The sequence below is a fragment of the Callospermophilus lateralis genome, chromosome 18 (genome assembly GCF_048772815.1).
Source record: "Callospermophilus lateralis isolate mCalLat2 chromosome 18, mCalLat2.hap1, whole genome shotgun sequence".
NCBI lineage: Eukaryota > Metazoa > Chordata > Mammalia > Rodentia > Sciuridae > Callospermophilus > Callospermophilus lateralis.
The window spans coordinates 37,664,676-37,684,250 of NC_135322.1; the positions used below are offsets into that span (position 1 = coordinate 37,664,676).

At 38.3% G+C, this 19,575-nt stretch overlaps 1 protein-coding gene across 2 annotated transcripts in view; it reads right to left on the minus strand.

The window, feature by feature from the left end:
* Positions 1 to 1,547: 1,547 nt before the first annotated feature.
* The window catches only part of Rpgrip1l (RPGRIP1 like), a 98,742-nt gene continuing 80,714 nt past the window's right edge, over positions 1,548 to 19,575 (minus strand). For both annotated transcript variants that reach the window (XM_076837629.2, XM_076837628.2), the window contains exons 24-26: positions 12,286 to 12,370; positions 7,075 to 7,208; positions 1,548 to 4,472 (exon numbers count right to left, since the gene is read on the minus strand). In XM_076837629.2, coding sequence (XP_076693744.1) covers positions 4,324 to 4,472; positions 7,075 to 7,208; positions 12,286 to 12,370 — 368 coding nt within the window. In that variant the 3' untranslated portion in view covers positions 1,548 to 4,323. The remainder of the gene's footprint in view (positions 4,473 to 7,074; positions 7,209 to 12,285; positions 12,371 to 19,575) is intronic.

The window sequence follows — 19,575 nt, forward strand, 5'->3', positions numbered from 1 at the left end:
CAAAAATTCATTATAGCCTTTCTATCCTCCTTACATGTGCATCCGTCCTTTCTCCCTATCTGTTCCTCAGACGTAAATAGTTTTTCCTCAGAAGTGAGCGGTTTTTCTTCCGTCTCACTCATCTCCAGGGACAGGCAACTTAAAACAAAAATGAAGCAAAACAAAAGAGGAATCTTAAAATGGCTCCCCATCCTCTCACCCTGCCCTCAGGGGCGAGCGGTTTACTTACCCTCAGTCGCTCCCCGTGCGAGCCACCAAATGCCGCAGTCTGGCTGGGCACAATTCAGGAGCCACTTGTCAAAAGAAACTAACTTTATTTTTAGAACTACACAAGATAAACAAAACAGCTCCTCAGGAATAAAACCCTCAGAGCCCAACTGCCACCACCGGCTTCCCACAAGCCACACACCCCAACAACCTCTTCTTCCCACAATCCTCCTGCTCTTGAGGCCGATTGGCTGGGTCGCATGGGTGGAGCCAAAAAAGTCCCCCAATGAGCAGCTCCGTGGTCTGAAAGGGCAGGGAAACAGCCCAATGAGCATCACCGCAGAGGAGCCAATCAGCTAGATGTTGCTGGGGCCGCTGTGAGCCAATCATCAGCTGGTAGTCTGAAAGGGCAGGGAAACAGCTCAATGAGCATCTCCACAGAGGAGCCAATCAGCTAGGTGTTGCTGGGGCCGCTGTGAGCCAATCATCAGCTGGCAGTCTGAAAGTTTGCTGGAGCCCCTTCGGCTGTGGCTCTCAACATCTGATAAACAAAACAGCTCCTCAGGAATAAAACCCTCAGAGCCCAACTGCCACCACCGGCTTCCCACAAGCCACACACCCCAACAACCTCTTCTTCCCACAATCCTCCTGCTCTTGAGGCCGATTGGCTGGGTCGCATGGGTGGAGCCAAAAAAGTCCCCCAATGAGCAGCTCCGTGGTCTGAAAGGGCAGGGAAACAGCCCAATGAGCATCACCGCAGAGGAGCCAATCAGCTAGATGTTGCTGGGGCCGCTGTGAGCCAATCATCAGCTGGTAGTCTGAAAGGGCAGGGAAACAGCTCAATGAGCATCTCCACAGAGGAGCCAATCAGCTAGGTGTTGCTGGGGCCGCTGTGAGCCAATCATCAGCTGGCAGTCTGAAAGTTTGCTGGAGCCCCTTCGGCTGTGGCTCTCAACAAAAGATGACATTTTATTCTCATATTTTTTCACAGACATGATTCACATTTTGCTATTTAGTACATAAGGAAAGCATTCTAAATTCAGCAATAGTGCCAGTTTGACTAAAAAAAAGTTATTTTCCATATCCACAAAAATGTTAATCAGATTCTTGTTAGAACATGTGTAAGAACTGGTTTTCATTGTCACAGCTCTTGATGTCAGATTACTAAAATAATTTATGTTCTGTTGTGGGAACATGGGTGCACGCAGAACCTCCCCAATCACATGAGCACTTCTCAGCCCACACTTCTTCATAACACATAGAAATTATTTGTGTTTTGTGGTAACAAATGAATGGCAGGAACAGCAGAATTTCAATGTGGCCTTTCTTTATTTGATTAAACATATTCTCTATTTATTCTTTAAAAAAACTAATTTAAGTTAAACGGCAACAAACCATGATAATTTAGAAAACATGTTGAAACTGAGAGTGAAGAGAAATGTTCTCTACGTAAACCACACTGTAAACCATAAGACTTATTTTTGTCAACTGCTTCTCATGACAGTGGCTGGGAATTTGACATTTCTACTACAGTAGGCAAAAAAACATGTAAAATACACTCTCCCACATACCACATCACATCTCTATTTATATTTCCAAACTAAAAGCATTACTGCCCCAAAAAGTGCTGAGTGTACTGCGTAGTTACACTAAAAGTGTTAAGTTCATCCAAGCCTCACCTTGAACTGGAGTGTCTGTGTGGCAAGGCTGCTCCTGACAGCCCCTCACCCTAGTCACACTTAATGGATCATGCTTGGCTCACTGAGAGAAAGCCATCATCTGTGAACCCGAAAGGTATGAACTTTTCAATGAACTCTGGTTAACACAAGACAAACACAAAAATATCCCAAGGGACTTCCATATATGATAGCACTCAATACTACTGACACACTTTGAAATGTGTCAGCAGCCATTGTGTGTGAAAATGAATGTTGTGAAAGTGTGCAAGAATTGAAGCTGAGTATTTTAAAACCAGAAGAGAAGTCTTTGATATTATATTCTAGTACACATGAACACAACAGAAACATGGCTAATTCTCTAATCTTATCTGAGACATACATTCTGTACCACTGAATAGCTCCCAGAAGTTTCCTAATAAAAACTTGCCCTCTTTACTTGAAGATCCTAAGAAGTCAGTGCAATCCAGTTCTTTTCCCTATAGAAAGGGTATTTAGTTTGGGATGTAACATTTTAAAACAATAATACAAACCTCCTGGGAGAATACCACAATAAATGTCTCAAAAACCACTCAGTTAATCCCAGGGTATAATCTGGCTGTTTTAAATTACTGGAGGGAATATTATGGGCCTTAATGACACTGTAACTGCATAAAGCCAAAGAAAGCTAGAAAGAGAGGCCAAAAAGATGAGCTCAGAGCCAGCTGAAGTGACAACAAACATGTGGTTGTTTACTAGGATTGGAGAGGTTTTGTCTGCAGATGTTTGTGGTCTCTAGAAGGTTCCAGAGGAATGAGCTGTTAGGAAGATTTGCAGAGTTTGATGAGAACAAGCTTCTCCTTGGAGATGGCAGGCCCCAGGACAGGGAGGCTCAATGGTAGAGACAGAATTTATAGATTTCTGTGGTCAGATCATACTCTACTGGTCCCGCAATGTACATCAACAAATTAATATTGTACGGATGTCATTTCAAAGCCTCCTAAAGACGAGAGTCATTATTGAAGCCATTAGAGCACAGATGGTTCAAACTATATGCAGATATTCATACTTGCATTTTTGCATTATAGCTGCTTTTTTTTTCCTGTTGAACTGTAATGAATTGTCTCATAATCTATTCCATCTTCTTGCCATTAGCAGGCTTTGAATGTTCACAAATAGGAGCAAAGAACTCATTTTCCAGAGCTTTAATCACACAAAGAGGGAATGCCTAATTCTCTAAATGAAATGGTCTGTGATCACTGAAGCAGAGATTTAATATATCACGGCAAATTAGGTAGATTTTAATAAATTACTTATCTCCCTGAATACTTTACATATGCTTAAGAAGGAACATAGCCTGTTTGCAAACAGTGAAAACCCACAGCCTATAAAAATCCTTTGAAGAAAATGACAAATAAAAAAGTAAATTAAAAAATGAAATGCATTATATCCTAGACCTCTAGAGACAATTCCTTTGCAGCATTGATTCACAGCTCCATTAAAAATATCAATTAAATCCTTCAGTGAGATTGGGTAAAAGCTAGAAAATTAACTTTCTGAGCTGCTTTTTGAGGATCTGGTTATCCAGATACACCCCAGCATTGTCTAAGCTTGATGTAAATTTAAAAAATGATAAAAAGATACTCCTTTCAGGTCTAACTAAGCATATCGGAATTTGAGTCACACTTTAAATAATTTCTATGTCATGAGCTAAGTTTTCAAAGTGTAAATTTCACATCCATCTATCCATCATTTTTCTTTATACACATACATCCCTGGGTCCCCTATCACCAATACGAATACATGAAAATAATACAAATAGGAAGAACTATAATTTTTAAGAAAGAAAAACAAAAAACTTGCAGTAATTTAGTAAGTTAGTGCCAAGTCTCCTTCTTTATATTTAATTGATAGAAACTGCATGCATCAAAGAAAATGCATACTGAGCTTTAATGTGCATAAAATGGATATTAGCATTTTAAAGAGAAAGATTAACACATTAATCCAAGTAATTTTCATATATTGCTTCTAATAAAATCTTCACAGTATAAAACTCTTAATGAGGCTAATCATAGGCATTCCATTTAGTGGGACGATTAGGGATATCATAAAAGTATCTTCTCTTTCATAGGTTTTCTAAGATTTATGTTTTTGCTTATTAAAAATAAAAATGGGAATTGCATTTCAGTTCTTCATAAGAAAATGTTGAAAATGCAAATAGGCTTTCTCATGCTATCATGAGGTATAAATTATTGAGAAGGTGCTGCCCATTGTGGAGAACTGAAGTCCTGAGGGGCAGCAGTCAGGGGAAGGAGGGAATAGCAAAATAAACAAATGAAAAACTATACAAAACTTGAACATTTCAAACCCAGGACTCCTGATTCCCTGCTCCTCATGAATTATAGATTATACAAACCAGAGTAATTACACACAATTTCATCCAGAAACTTCAAGTGAGCATTTACTCAGAAGTAGGAGATGCCTCTGGAGCAGGTCCTTTTAAGACTCCTAGTCCTTTGCATTGCTCGTAGACAGACTGTAGGGCATGGAGAGCTTCAACTGTTACCTTGAGCTTGCCAATACCTACACCATCTGCTCGTGCATCAAAAACTAGGGAGAAAAGAGCAGAAAAGTGTTAGTATCATTCATCAGATGTTTCTTGAGAGAAGTAGCTGAAACAGTAGTTGAGAAGATGAAAAGAGCTCTTGTAAAAGCCTAAAATTCACTGGCATCTCAGAAATCTAAAACATAAAGCTGATCTCTGAAGATGTGCAATTTAGATATGTTGCATGTACATACTGTTTGTGGAGCTCAAACTAACGACCCAACCCTAAAGTTCACCTAGTGAAAAAGCTTCTGGACGATTCCCACACAGAATCGAAATTTCTAAGCTAGTAAGAAATGAAAGGTCTAAAAAGGACTAAAATATGATGACAAAGTAGAATCTGTTTTAATGTCCAGTATAATAACAAATTTCAGAATGCAAACCACTGTAAAGAGGTCACATGATTGTGACTTGAACTGGTTATTTACCTTTCCAAAGAAAACATTTCATTTAAAGTATATTCTACATGAATTTAGGAAAAGTCAAATTGGTAGGTCCAGCAATCTTAAGTCTATGGAATGGCTCCAAAGGTCCAGGAACTTTTTGAATGTATACTGGCTTTTCTCAGCAGAGGGGCCACTGCTTTGAGTGGTGCCCCAAAAGTAGGCCACTGGACTTCTCCAAGCTTGACCCTGTAGGATGCTGATTCAACACTATGTGGACAATGACCTAGTAGTCCAAGGCCAGAATCCTAGACTTTGTAAGTTTCACAACACTTATGAGTCTTTGTACTTCCTGTTTATATTCCTTGAACTTTAATAACTGCTTGTACGTGTGTTTCTGCAGTATTTGGAATCAAACCCAACAGGGTTCTATTAAGCTACATCCCAACCCTTTTTATTTTGAGACAACATCTCACTAAGTTGCCCAGACTGGTTTTGAATTTGTGGTCCTCCTGCCTTAGCCTCTCAGGTAGCTGGGATTATAGACGTGTACTCCTGTGCCCGACATGTGTGTGTATGTATGTGCTCACACACATGCGTTTGTTTTAAGAAATGGGATTTTGCTATGCTGCCCAGGCTGGCCTTGAACTCCTGGATTCAAGTCATTCTCCCCAGCCTCCTTATAGCTGGGTCCTCAGGCTGTGCCACTGCATTCAGCTCTGCGTGTATTTTAATTTCAAGAAAATCTGTAAGGAGGCCTTCAAGCTAAACTTGGCACACGAGGGCTTAGGTGGAGAAAGAGCAGCTGGGAGTACAGTGGCACAAATGGTCCCAGCTCACTCTCCCGAGTTTTCACCTCTCCTTTGGGACTGCTCACTTCTAAGTGACAGATGACAAGGCATTAAGATCCTGACCTGACCCAGTACCCAATCTTCCGGCTTGTTCCCAAAATGTGGTCATAACAATCACTGTGTCAGTCCATTTTTGTCACTTGTCTCACAGGAAGAGAAGGTGGGTTGCTAAACAGAATCGACTGGAAAAACAGAGATCAAGAATATAAAGCACAGATAGTTTTAGTCACTTTTGTCTGACTCCCTTGATCCTGTGAATCCTTAATGGGATTGGGATAAATATTTTATTCCTCTCCTCTTTTTCTTCAGTGCCAAAGTTATGAGCAACTGCCAAAGGTTAGCAATGTATACTTCGGAGGGATTTCCCAGAACAGTCTTCCAATCTGGTTATTTGGTGAATTTGGTTAGTTATTTGGATAAATTCTAACTTTTGAGCATTTGACACATATCCAGGACAAGCAGCTCCATGTAGGAACCAATGCATGGCACTTAAGAGGTGCTCAATTAAGTGTATGCTGAATGCATGAGCCAGGAAGTAAACAAGCTAGGGACATCTTTTCAGAGACAGTTCTAACTTAACAAATGAGATTGGAATCAATCTTTACTTTTTATTTTTATTTTTTGGGAATTTCTCCATTTATTGTAAATAGCTCAGGCCTTCTCTGATTATGACTGTCAAAAGTCTGTTAACTACTTATTTATTTATTTATTTTTAAAAATTGCATTGCTGGGGCTCTAACCACTGGTAGCACTCTACCAGTGAGCTACATCTCTAGTCTCTTGGTAAAAGTCTGATTCATAAAGAACAATTCTTCCAGCATGTTGTCAGTATGTCATATAGGAAGAGAGAGTAGGAATGAAGCACTGTTGGGTGTCATACCTGGTGAAATGACAACTTGAGAGAGCAGATTTTGTCAGGAAGCCCCTACTTCTGTTGAGTCCTGGTGGGGAATGAGTGAGCAAACCTACTTGGTTGCTAGAGGGACTAAATCACTGGGCTGTAACATTGAATTATAGAGAAAACTCGAGAAAGAGACTACCTTAATCACTCTTAAGGCTGAAGTGCCGTAGCTGACATGAGACTTCCATGAAAAATGTCAGCAGCAACAACGAAACTCAACTTTTTTCACCTTCTCACCCCATACTAAAAAAATGAATACTTCCTTGTGTAATAATTATTTTAAAATTTCTATCAGTTTAAAGGAAAGCAGAGGGCGAGGGCAAGGGGAGGGATATAGGGGGACATTAGTTGGAGTTGCAAAGGACTCAGTTGATGTGACTCAGCTCCCTTGTAGCCAGCACAGAGGTTTTAATAAAGAGTTGGACTTTAGCAGTTGTTGGTTGTGCAAACTGAGCAACACTTCCACTCATACCATCGATATTTTGCCCGATGATGTCTCTCCCTTTCTGAAACATGTCAGCGAGGTCAACATGGGCAATGCCGATGTCCTCACACTCCAGATCCTGCTCATCCTCTGGGGGGTCGGTGACAACGGTGAAACGAACACTGAGGACAGAGGACAGAGAAAATCAACACCAAGTGAGAAGTCTCTAAGAAACAAAACTGCCACTAGGTATGAAATCCAGACATTTCCAATGATCTCAATAAAAGAAAGTTACAGCAGGTTAGTTAAGTTCTTAAATGAACTATTAGAATTGTTATAGTATACCTAACCTTCAACTGAACGTTAATCCACTTTCTAAGCACTAAATGGCATTTATCTCTAGAATCTAAGACAAAGAGAAAGACGGGATGCTTGGTCTATTCTGCAACGTCTAATCATATATATGTGTGTATATATTTTGGTATTGGGTATTGAACGCAGGGTGCTTTATCACTGAGCTACGTATTCCCACCCTCTACCCTTACCCCGTTAAAAAAAAGTTTGAGACAGGGTCTTGCTTAGGGCCTCACTAAATTGCTGAGGCTGGCTTCATAATTTACAATCCTTATGCCTCAGCTTCCTGAGTTGCTTACGGGCATGTGCCACTGTGCCTGGGTCTGATAATGTTTTGGTATCTTAACTTTTAAGACTAAAAGGATGAAGTGAATAAAGACCATGAGGTTACATGATCAGCATTTTCTACAGAAAAAAAAAAGTCCCATTTTCTTTAGCAATGCACAACCCCTGGAGTTGGTACTAAGTAATTTAACCAACTGTGTGTGTTCTACAAAATGTAGGGATCATGCTCCCTGGGCAACATTCTGAACCATGTTAGATAAATGTTGTAGCTCTGCCCAACAGCTATATCAAATGTTTGTATTACTTAGCAATCTCTTGACTTACCATCATAGAATTCAAGTTTTATTTTACTTTTAGACACATAATTGTAGGGTTCTGATGGAACTGATTTGAATTAGTGGCTTGTGTTGAGGCCAAACACACTTGGATTGACCAAATGACAGGAATTTACAGTTAAGTACTCTTTTGATATGTCTTGGCAGCATAGCTTAAACCACGGATGCTTGTAAACTTTACCATCTTAAACTTTCGAAATGTATCTATCCCAAATCAGAAACAAAACAAGAAACATAAAAATCCAAGTCTCTGAGAAATCATGCCTTGAAAAATACAAATAAAATCCTTTCCAAATGCTTATAGGTAAACATGACAATATTTTTAACCAATTTCCTGAAGATAAACATTCAGCTTTTCATTCCTTTATGAAGTTCCTGTTTTTAGCTAGCAATGTTTTGATTAGAAAATAGAAATCCCTAAGTCACAATCAAAGTTAACACTTATTCACACAATGACTATGAAGAGTACAGACCCAGGCCTTCCAAGTGGGTAAAATGTATATTTTATATAATATATAAAATAGAGGGAGGATTAATAAGATGGCATGGTTTAGGGCACCCATTCTTGGTTCACATTCCCGCTTTTCTACTGTGTGACTTGGACAAATTATTTAATCTCTGATTTCAGTTTCTTTAGTTGTGCAATGGGGATAATTATACCTATTTTGGAGTTCTTGGAGGATAGATTAGAAGATATGAGTAAACTGTGATTAGAACATAGTAAACACTGAATAAATGTTTGTTCATTTATTATTCCTATTTAAAATCTAGGCAGAGCAGCTTTAACTTCTATATTTGTAGGGAAGAGAAAGGAGTTGGCATGAGAAAAGTTTGTTTAAATTAAAAAGTTAGTCAGATTCCCAAATTATACATTGGCTATATCACTCATTTAAACAAAACGACTGAAGATCACAGAATTTGTCCTAAAATTGATTGGAAGGCAAGGAATTAGAAATGACAACTGATACACATTTTACAACACAAACTTATGCAGAGACAGAGGCTACCAAGATTGCAGGAATGTTGTGCTGTATTTTAAGTATCTTTAACAAAAATTTTATTTCCTTATTTTTTGGTATTAAGAATTTTAACCCAGGGTTGTTTTACTATAGCCACATCCTCATCCTTTTAATTTTTGAGTCAGGGTCTTGCTAAATTGCTTAGGGTCCAAGTTGCTGAGGCTGGTCAGCCTCCTCAGTCTCTGGGATAACAGGCATGCGCCACCATGGCTGGTTATTTCATGTATCTTTATATCTGATAAATTTTAACCTCACATTTAAGAATTATATCTACACCACTTTACAAATGCAGGCTATTACCTTCGTTGAACAGAAAATAGAGAAATCTGAGAGAAAATGAGAAAAAAGAAAATGTTCCCAATTCTAGAGAAAGGGCTAGAAGTGTAAAAATGAAACATTTCTGCCTTTATATAGAGAGCAAAATAAGATATATTTTAAAAATAAAATTGTTAAACTGTAAAATTAAGCTCAAAAAGGAGGAAAGTTCACTGGAACAATCTTAAAGGTAAAAACAATTTGGCCACACTGTGTGCACACAGACACCTTACATATTACCTCTGCTCTGCCAGAACATAGAGGCAAGACCTGTTCTGCGTCCCCAAGAGGCTCCCAGGCTGAGGACCTGGCTGTGCACATAAGTGGAGCAGATGGCAGTCCCCAGTGGAGGTGAGTGCATCGTGCTCCCCAACTGCTCCTCCTCTCCCTCCTGGGACTCTCTTGACAGAGAACAGCCTTGCTAACTGCCCTGCCTGGTCCTAGGATGCCTACTGCACGTTACTTCCTGCCTGGAATCCCCTTGGCCTGGGATGGTCCTTCTTGGGCTCTTGTGCAGTAACTGGGGCCTCTCACCCTTCCTAAATCAGCTTGAATTCACCTCTTTGGATTTGCCATCACTGTCATTTTCTCTTAGCATTTAACTTTTTAAATTCTCTATTACTAATTGTCACAATATGTAATTGGTTTACTTGTTTACTTGTTATCATAGCCTGTCTTCCTCAGTGGTGGATCTGCTCAATAGAATACTGCTACAGAGAAAAAATAAAACTAAAAGAACTGAGTCAGTGTCAAACCAATAAGTTCAAGTAAATCATTCTCAAGTCCCATCTCCATATGTTACCTCTCTTTCAAGGTGTCACTTGTAAATTCCAATTATAGTGCAGGGCAGTGTGAAAGGTGCTATAAACAATTTGTGCAATGTCTCTAAGTTTAGACATGTCCGGGAGGACTGGAAGACTTCTCTTACTGTGGCTTTGTAAGTTACCACCAGTTTGGACCAGGGCTGCAGTCGGAGGGAGTGAGCTGCCATAAACCTGGAGCTACTTGAAGTAATGTGAAGTAACATGACCTCTGAGTACTTGGAAAAGTTGAGAATATGCACTGGAACAATAATGGGCTTTGGCCCTGGAAAAACTAAATGTTACTCTAATTTTCCTTAGGAGGGTGGAGGCCATCCTCTCCCAGGAAGGTCAGCACTCCAAGTGCTCACTCAACAGTTGTGAGCTCAGGATCAGTCTCATGGCACCTGTGACACCTCTCTCAGTTCTTGCTAAAAAAGAACACAAATGTTTATGTCTCTGTGGTGAGGAGTTTGGACATTTCTTAGAGAAGCAATGATGGCAGGGGGAGTCATCACAGTTACTATGGACTTTTTTCTTTTTACCTATTATGGTATAAACAAGTGGGTCTTCTGAGCAAAGGCAGGTTTGAAAGGAAAGTATTTGCCTTTTAAAAATAATTAAAAACCTCCCACATGTTTGAAGAAATAAAGTCATTTTCCCTCAAGGAGTAGTGTCACTTACAACATGCTCTATCATTCCAGAAACAATAAGGACACGGAGAAGACAAGGGACTAAAGAGACTACTAAGCCTGGTCCAGTATTGGCACATGGGACACAGCTCAATCCTATCAGTGATGGCTGGGCTTGGTGGCTTAGCTGCCTTGTGGACCTGGGTGGGGGGGAAGCAAAGTGAGGTTGGTGACCTGCTGGGATACCTCTGGGAGACTGGGGGTTTATGGGGGGTACTGAAAGAAGCTGAAAAATGGGAATTAGACAAGTCAAACTGGAGTGATTAGAATCCTGGACAAAGAGGAACCTCATATTTCAAGAAGCCAACGAGAAAGGTATTCTTAGATCCCAAGAGCGAAGAATTCCAGTCTATCTTCTTGAAACAGAAGAGAAAATACTAGATTGGAAGCTCTTTTGAAGAACATAGCGTCTTTTTTTGTTTTAAGGTTTTTTTTTTTAATTCAATGGACCTTTATTTTATTTATTTGTATGTGGTGCTGAGGATCGAACCCAGTGCCTCACACATGCCAGGCAAGTGTGCTACCACTGAGCCACAACCCCAGCCCCCACCGAATATAGCGTCTTTAACATTCACTTTCTCTTTCTCAGATGAGCATCATTTTTGAGGCTATGGAATCTTGGGGTCACAAAGGCAAGGAAAAGAGGATAATGGACTGATAAAGGGTCTACCCAGGCCAAGGGAGAGGAGCCAGCAAAACACTGGTGAAACAGCTCAGGGGCTGACATGGATAGAGCTCACACAGAAAGTATTAACTTCTTAAGATCAGTCTTTTCCTTTAGAAAAGGATTTATTTACTCTACTAACCAGAATTGCAAAGTGTCCTATTCAAATAAAAAAAGGAATCTGGAAAATAATATGAATTATTAAACAAGATAGTAAGATTTAAATCAGTCTGAAAGGCTGATGAGCTGTTCAAAATGCTACTGCTTAACAATGAAGGCAGTGGACATTCACTGCGTACTGTGTGTCAGGTGCTGTTCTATCTGTGTTACACACATCTCATCTAGTCCTCATAGCAACCCTAGACAGCATCATCATCATCTCCATTTTATAGATGAAGAGAATGAAGCACAGGAGGCTGAGTAATTTGTCCAAGGTCAGACAGCAAGTAGAGGATGGAACAGAAATTTAAACCCCAGCCTGTGGTGCTTCCTTCAACCCGTTGAGTCCTTTACAGTTACACTTGAACGGCAACGTGATACTTTCTACACACTACACACATTCTGTTCTTGAAAGCACTTGGCATCCCCACAGTTGGTCAGTCTGTCTGATAGGCAGGGCCACTGGAGGTAAGAGACCCAGAAAAGTCATGAACTCCACTCAAGCACACAGAGTGAGTCAGAGAACCCATATGTTCTGATTTCTCATCTTTGCCTCCTTCCCTTTTTTAAACCACATCATGCTAAAGAGATCTACTTTATATAAAACATAAGATAATTCAAACTTCTCAAATATACCTTCTATTAGGCATTTCTTGGTTTTGTAGTATAGCTTTTAAGATGTCTCTCTTTGCTTGGTTGTTTTCCTCATCCACGTAGATCACTGTATCAAAAGAAAAAAAAATGCACAAGAAGAAGTCACTCAGGAATATGCTACATTAGGACATTCTGTATTTTTATAAATACCTGTTTTTAAAGACACAAGTTATGCCACCTTGCTTGTATGCCTGGGAAAAGAAAACAGCTCCAGAAACCAGAATCAAATCTGAATAGTCATGTGATCTAATGTCATGTCACTGGCAGGTTTATGTGCACACTGTCAGAAAAGATACAAGCAACATCTAAGAGTGCCACATCACTGTCACTGCCTGTTAATGGCACTGGCAGTCATGACAGTAAAAGCCAGCGGTCTTTATTGCTTTGTATTTGAGGGATTTACTGCATTTTCTTTCACCCAAGAAGCGAGTGATAATGATAATGTATGGCAGAGTGCTTGTCCTTTCTGACAGCCTCAGTAATTTAATCCTCCTCTCCTGCCACAACATGCAATAAAAGAGGCATCTAGTGTACCGGGCTGAGGAAACCCACGGCTGACGTGTGCTGGTGTGTGGGTGGATGGTACAGGAGAGAAGAGTGGAGGAAGGGGAGAGGCTTTTTAGGGTGCCAGGTTGTCTTTGGTTTTTAAGGTACATGCTAGCATACAGGAAGGTGGTCAGGTTCCACTTAGCTGCAACATGAGATTAGATCACTGATCTAAAGTACACCAGGAAGGAGGCGGTAAGCACTTGACATTGCAGGCAAGCTCTGCACTTTGGGAAGTAGCATTGTAGAGTGTGAACACTCCAATTTTCACCGATTATTTTTTCTCAGCCAGGCAGACTTTCGGCCGTGCTTAGCTTCTGAAGACATTTCTTTTTCAGCTGCCATGTTGGATGTAAAGGCTCCCCTGTGACCAGATCTCAATTTAGAGATTATCCCTGATCAAAAGTACACATAGGGTGAAAGATACTATGACAATTCTAAAGCCAGTTTTCCTCAGGCTCTGCCAGGAACAAACAAATTCCATATTGGAAGTGTTTCCCCGGACAATTTCAATTCCATTCCAAATTATGATAATATCAACTATTTTAATTGGCTCAGTTGAGCAAATGCTAACTGAGGGCTGAAGATGTGTCCAGTACCAAGGTAGGAACGTGGAGTGGGAGACATAAAGACATCTGTGTAGGGGTGAGTGAGTGGTTTAAGAGAAACGAGAATCACTGACACACAGGTTAGTAACCAATCTGGAGAACAAAGGCCAAACGGTGACTCCTGGCGCACTGCTTTTGGCATGACGTCATATCAGTAAATGTGACCATATAGTCACATTTTTTTATAGTTTTTTATAGTTCACTGGGATTAATAGAAATCAATAAAGACAAAAGTTCAGAGAATTTTGTTTTACTTATCAAGGCCAAAAAGTCTTGTTAACAGATGAGTTTCACTAATGCTGGGAGGTATTATTTCATTTTTATAAGATGCTGGTAGACCGTGCTAAATAGCAACTTGTTTTTTCAAATGGGATTTTTTGTTTGTTAGTTTTTGCTGTTGATCACTATTTCAAGAAGTAGTATATGATATCCTTTTTTACTTCAGAGTTACAAGGCTTTTATGTCATACTAGTTTATATCATTTGAAGACAAGGGCAATCACAGTGATTAAAAAGGGGGAAAAAAAGACTGAGTATCAATATCCAACATAAATAAAAAGTCTTTCAGTCAAACCTAGACACTTTTGATGAATTTCAATGGCTTAAAACTTAAAAAAAAAATTGTGGTAAAATATATTTAACATTAACCATTTTTAAATGCTCAGTTCAGTAGCATGAGTTACATTTACCTTCTAGCTGCAACCATCACCAACCACAATCCAGCTCCAGAATTTTTTCATCATCTCAAACTGGGAACTCTGTACCTATTAAACAACAATTTCTCATTCGCCTCTCTCCTAGCCACCAACAACCACTCCTTTCCTTTTTAATGAATTTGACTAATATTGGTATTTCCATTAATTGGAATCATACAGTATTTGTCTTTTGTATCTGGCTATTTCACTTAGCACTAATGATTTAGCATATATCAAATTTATTTCTTTTTAAGACTGAGTAAACCGGGCTCAGTGGAACACCCCTGTATTCCCAGGGGGCTGAGGCAGGAGGATCACCAGTTCAAAGCCAGCCTCAGCAAAAATGAGGTGCTAAGCAACTCTGGGAGATCCTGTCTCTAAAAAAAATATAAAATAGGGCTGGGGATATGACTTAGTGGTCAAGTGCCGCAGAGTTCAATCCCTGGTACACCCCACCAAAAAAAGACTGAATGATTTTCCATTGTCTGCATATACCATACATTTTGTTTATGTATTCATCTTGTAATTGACATCTGGGTTATTTCTAGCTTTTGGCTACTGTGAGCAGAAGTGTACAAATATGTTTGCCCCAGAAGGTCAAGGGTCACATGTCTCTTTCGTATGAGGAAGCTAGAGAACAAAAAGAAAAAGAAAGGTGGGTGTGGATCTCCCAACATGAAAGGGAGATTTGTAGAAGGAAGGGACCAAGAGGTGGAAGGAGGGGAGTGGGTGGGGGAAGTGCTGGGGAGTGTTATTGGTCAAATTATATTTGTACAATGTGTGCACATACAATTATGCAACGACAAATCCCATCATTATGTACAACTATAACGTACCAATGTAAAATGTGGAAAATAAAAAAGGGTCAAATATAAATCACCAAACAATAACCAAAACAAACATTCAAACAAAAAACCAAATAAACATCTCTTCTCGTCCTTGCTCTCAATTTGTTTTAGTATTTTCCCAGAAGTGGAATTGCCAAACCATATGGTGAAACTTTATATAATCTTTTCTTAAGGAAAAAAACTTCACTGTATAAATTGGTTAAAAAACCCAAACAAACAATAAAAATAATGCAGTTGGGGATTCCTTGTGCTTCTACTTCATTCAAGTGGCCAGTATACTATATTTTCTATTCTCTTAAAGTTAAAAATAATGGTAGCTAGAATTTATTGACTGATACTTAGGTATTAACTACATACTTTTACTGCAATCACATGGGCTGGGAACCATGCTGACCCACATTTTACAGATGATTAAAGAGATTCAGAGAAGGTTAGGAATTTGTCCAAGATACCCAAGTTATAGAGTGGCAGAGTCAGAATTTGAATTTGGCAATGTCAGTCCCCCAGCCTGCTTTCTTAATCTCCATGCTGTATTTTTCCTTCCATATGAAGCCCAAACTCATCCTGCTGTTTAAGATGTGGGCATTTTGTTAAAAGCACAAAGTGGGAGTGGGAGAGAGTAACATAACTGTATCAAGAGAAGTGACCTCATTTTCTTTTCCTTTCACTCTTTCATAAAAGGGAGATATTATAAACACTTAATCTAGATAGTTAGATACAATCTTTTGACTGAGAACTTCTTAAAAAATTCCTTTTTGAAAAAATAATTCTAGTTTTTTGACAGTAAGCTTATTCTCCAAAAGTCTACCAAAGTAGAAGTAAGGCACTTCTGCTTGTACAAGCATACACTAGCTTCTTAATTTAGCCCAAACCTTTAGTGTGTATCACAATTCCTTGGAGATCTTGTTGAAGTGCAGTTACTGAACTGTATCCTTAGAGTTCCTGTTTCAACAGGCCTGGGGTAGAGCCTCCGAATGTATGATTCTAATAAGTGCCTAGCTCCTGTTGCTGCTGGTCAGGCACCACACATTGAGAAGCACTGTTTAGCCTGACATTCGTTTGACAAATTTTTAAGTGGGATCGGAAAATACTGAATAGCTTGTGTTGAATACTATGGAAAACAGGGACACTTTTCTACCTGTGATTAGGTCATGATCCTGTGATCCAATGAGCACTATGCTTCACCATAATTCATTTCCTGTTCTGAATATCTAAATTTTTACACTTTTAAGACTTCAAATACATCCTTTAAAAGGAGATTCTGGTAATTATTAAAAGTATAAGAACTTTCCAAAAGCTAAGCTACTTAACTTTAATTTCTATTAAAAATCACATTTTCACATTTATTTAGGACTTGCTAGTTCTTTTTTTTTTTTGTACTGGGGATTGAACCCAGCCAGGGTTGTTCTACCATTGAACTACATCCCCAGTCTTCTTTATTTTACTTCAAGACAGGGTCTTGCTAAGTTGATGAAGTTCTCACTATTTGTTGAGACTGGCTTGGACTATAGGCCTGTGCCACTGTGCCTGGCTAGAACTTGCTAGATTTTGATATAAACTTAATGAAAGCATATGTCTCAAAAAGGATACAAACCAGTAGTCTAAATACTTGAGTTGATCTTCAATTGTCTATCATTAAGAACATAACCCTCCTATGCAATGGAATGTAAGGACAAACCCTTGTCATTTTTGACAATATGAATGGAACTGGAAATCATTAAGTTAAGTGAATAAGACAGTTACAAAAAAGATAAATTCTGCATGCCTTCACTCATGTAGAATCTAAAAAAGCTAATTTTTACATAAGTTGAGAGTAGAATAGTGGTTACTAGAGGCTTGAGACAGTAGAAGGGAATTAGGAATGTGGAAAGTTGATTAGTGGGTACTAAATTATAGTTAAATAAGAGAAACAAGTTCTGCTGTTCTACTGCACAGTAGAATGAATACAGATAATGATAATATACTGTATATTTCCAAAAAGCTAGAGGAAAGGATTTTGAATGTTTTCACCACAAGAAAATTATAAATGTTGGAGAAGATACATAAGGTTTTTCTGATTTGAACATTATACAATGTATATATCTATATCTATATAAAGATATATACACTATAACATTTACCCTTCACTTGTTCCTTGGTGTAGAAGGTCAATATAATATAGCTTTAAGTTTTCTAAATCTCATTACATGTTAATGAAAGTAATTTTGTGTCCAAACTGACTTTTTAATTCAAATGGAAAATCGGGAGGACAGTTAGTACATGCTGTGTCCTGTCTGATCATCATACCAACAAAGAGGTTAGCTGAACCTAGCCATGATTCCACCCTAAGAGATGTAGACTAGTGATCCCCAGGATTATTAATAATCAGACTTAGTCTTTATTGAGAAGTACTAATACCAGTTCCACCTACTCAAAACTAGAAAAACTAAAGTTGAAATCACTTGCTAGACATTGGTAGTAAGAACAAAACACTTGTATTTTATTGGGCTCGAAAATTTTGCTCAGAAAATGCTGAGAAAGCAAGAAAATAGTTTGGGGGAGAAAAGATTAATGGTTGGTCTGAAGAATGCTGTCTGGGCTGAATAAAGCCTTCTAGGGAACTGACAGTGGGAAGAAAAAAGATTAATGAAATCGTCCAGAGTTTTTATGAGACTTATACAGATCCGTGCCCTTAGTCTCTGAGGATTGAACAGTCTATCTTTTGGAACAATTAAAATTTAATTCAGAAGATGAAAAGGATGTAGAGCATCAGATTTTGTTACTAATGGGAGGAAGAATTTGGCAATGATAACGATTACAGGGATAAGAATACTTTAATGCAAAACTTATCTAAGTTTCAAAATTATCAACCTTTTATAATTAAACCATCTGCATTTCTTCTGGCATATGACATTGATAGAGAATATAAGGAAGTGAGGGATTTTTTAATACATGGGTTTTAATTGATAAAAATTATATATCTTTATGGGGTACCATGTGATGTTGTAGAAAAAAAAATATAATATATAATGTTCATATCAGGAATACATATATATATATGTGTGTATATATATACACACATATATATACATATATGGCTTTCTCTGCATTCTTTGAACAAAATTTTCAAGCCCTATAAAATACAAGTGTTTTGTTCTTACTTCCAGTTTCTAGTAAGTGAATTCAACTTTCGTTTTTCTTGTGATAGTAGCCCTAAGAAAATATGGTTTTGAGTAGGTAGAACTGGTATTAATACTTCTCAATAAAGACTAAGTCTGATTATTAATAATCCTGGGGATCACTAGCCTACATCTCTTAGGGTGGAATCATGGCTAGGTTCAGCTAACCTCTTTGTTGGTATGATGATCAGACAGGACACAGCATGTACTAACTGTCCTCCCGATTTTCCATTTGAATTAAAAAGTCAGTTTGGACACAAAATTACTTTCATTAACATTTAATGAGATTTAGAAGACTCAAAGCTACATTATATTGACCTTCTACACCAAGGAACAAATGAAGGGTAAATCATCACAATATTAGATGAAATAGCTGCTTATCAACCAAAGATCCGAGATTTCCCTTGAATCTTCATGACAGCAATGACCATATAATAACTTAAAATAAACATTTTCATTGTGTCATACTTAAATGGAAAATAAAATAAAACCTTCAGCAAGGTTAATACTAGTTTCTCAAACTTGCTGATGACCTAGGATGTCATTTTCTCAGGTATAACAGATATAAAGCAGTATTATTTTGCTTCTAAGCTCTCCTCCTTCACCTCGTTAAATAACCTTAAAATTCTCTCCAATTAATATTAAAAATTCTACATAGTCAAATGTCATTATTAAGAATAGAAGCTGAAGAAAAGTATAGTAAATACTCTGGTGAATTAATTTCTAATAGATCATTGGTTTTTTTGCTAAGGAATGGTGAATTCACTAGAAACATATGCAACTCTTTAAATATCAATTAGATAGTAAGGGACCTTGTAGTAAAGGAAACAAACTGAAAACAACCAAACAACAACAACAACAACAACAACAACAACAATAACAACAACAACAAAACTCTCAGACTAGGTAGTCATGTGAGAGTATACCCAATTCAGGACACTTTGAGCAGGTACCACAGGCTTGATCCAAAGAAGGACTTTTGCATTGTTCTTTATACAAATGGAAACATCTGTTCTGCTACATGGCCAAGTTTCTCAATGTAAAATCAATTTCCAAAAAACAACTCTGTTACCAGTCCAACTAAACATTCTACTGTTGATATTTACAAAAAATAATACAAAAGCCAAATAAGTTTTCTCTTTTCTTGGGATGTCTTCCTTTAAAATAGATAATTGAACAGTATTCCTTACCTAATAATATTTTGATATGGTTTATTTTTCTGATATTTGGCAATTAAGGATCTCTAGGAAGCCTGAGAAAAGATGTTTGGAAATGTTTCTTTTGTATCCAGGGAATGAAAGGAAGGAGGAAGCAGATTCTTGTCCTGACCACTCTACTTATTTCCCATGTGCTTTCTCAAGCCACCTGTTATTATAGAGTTATAGAATTTGAGCTCAGAAAACACTTCGTTTTTTTAG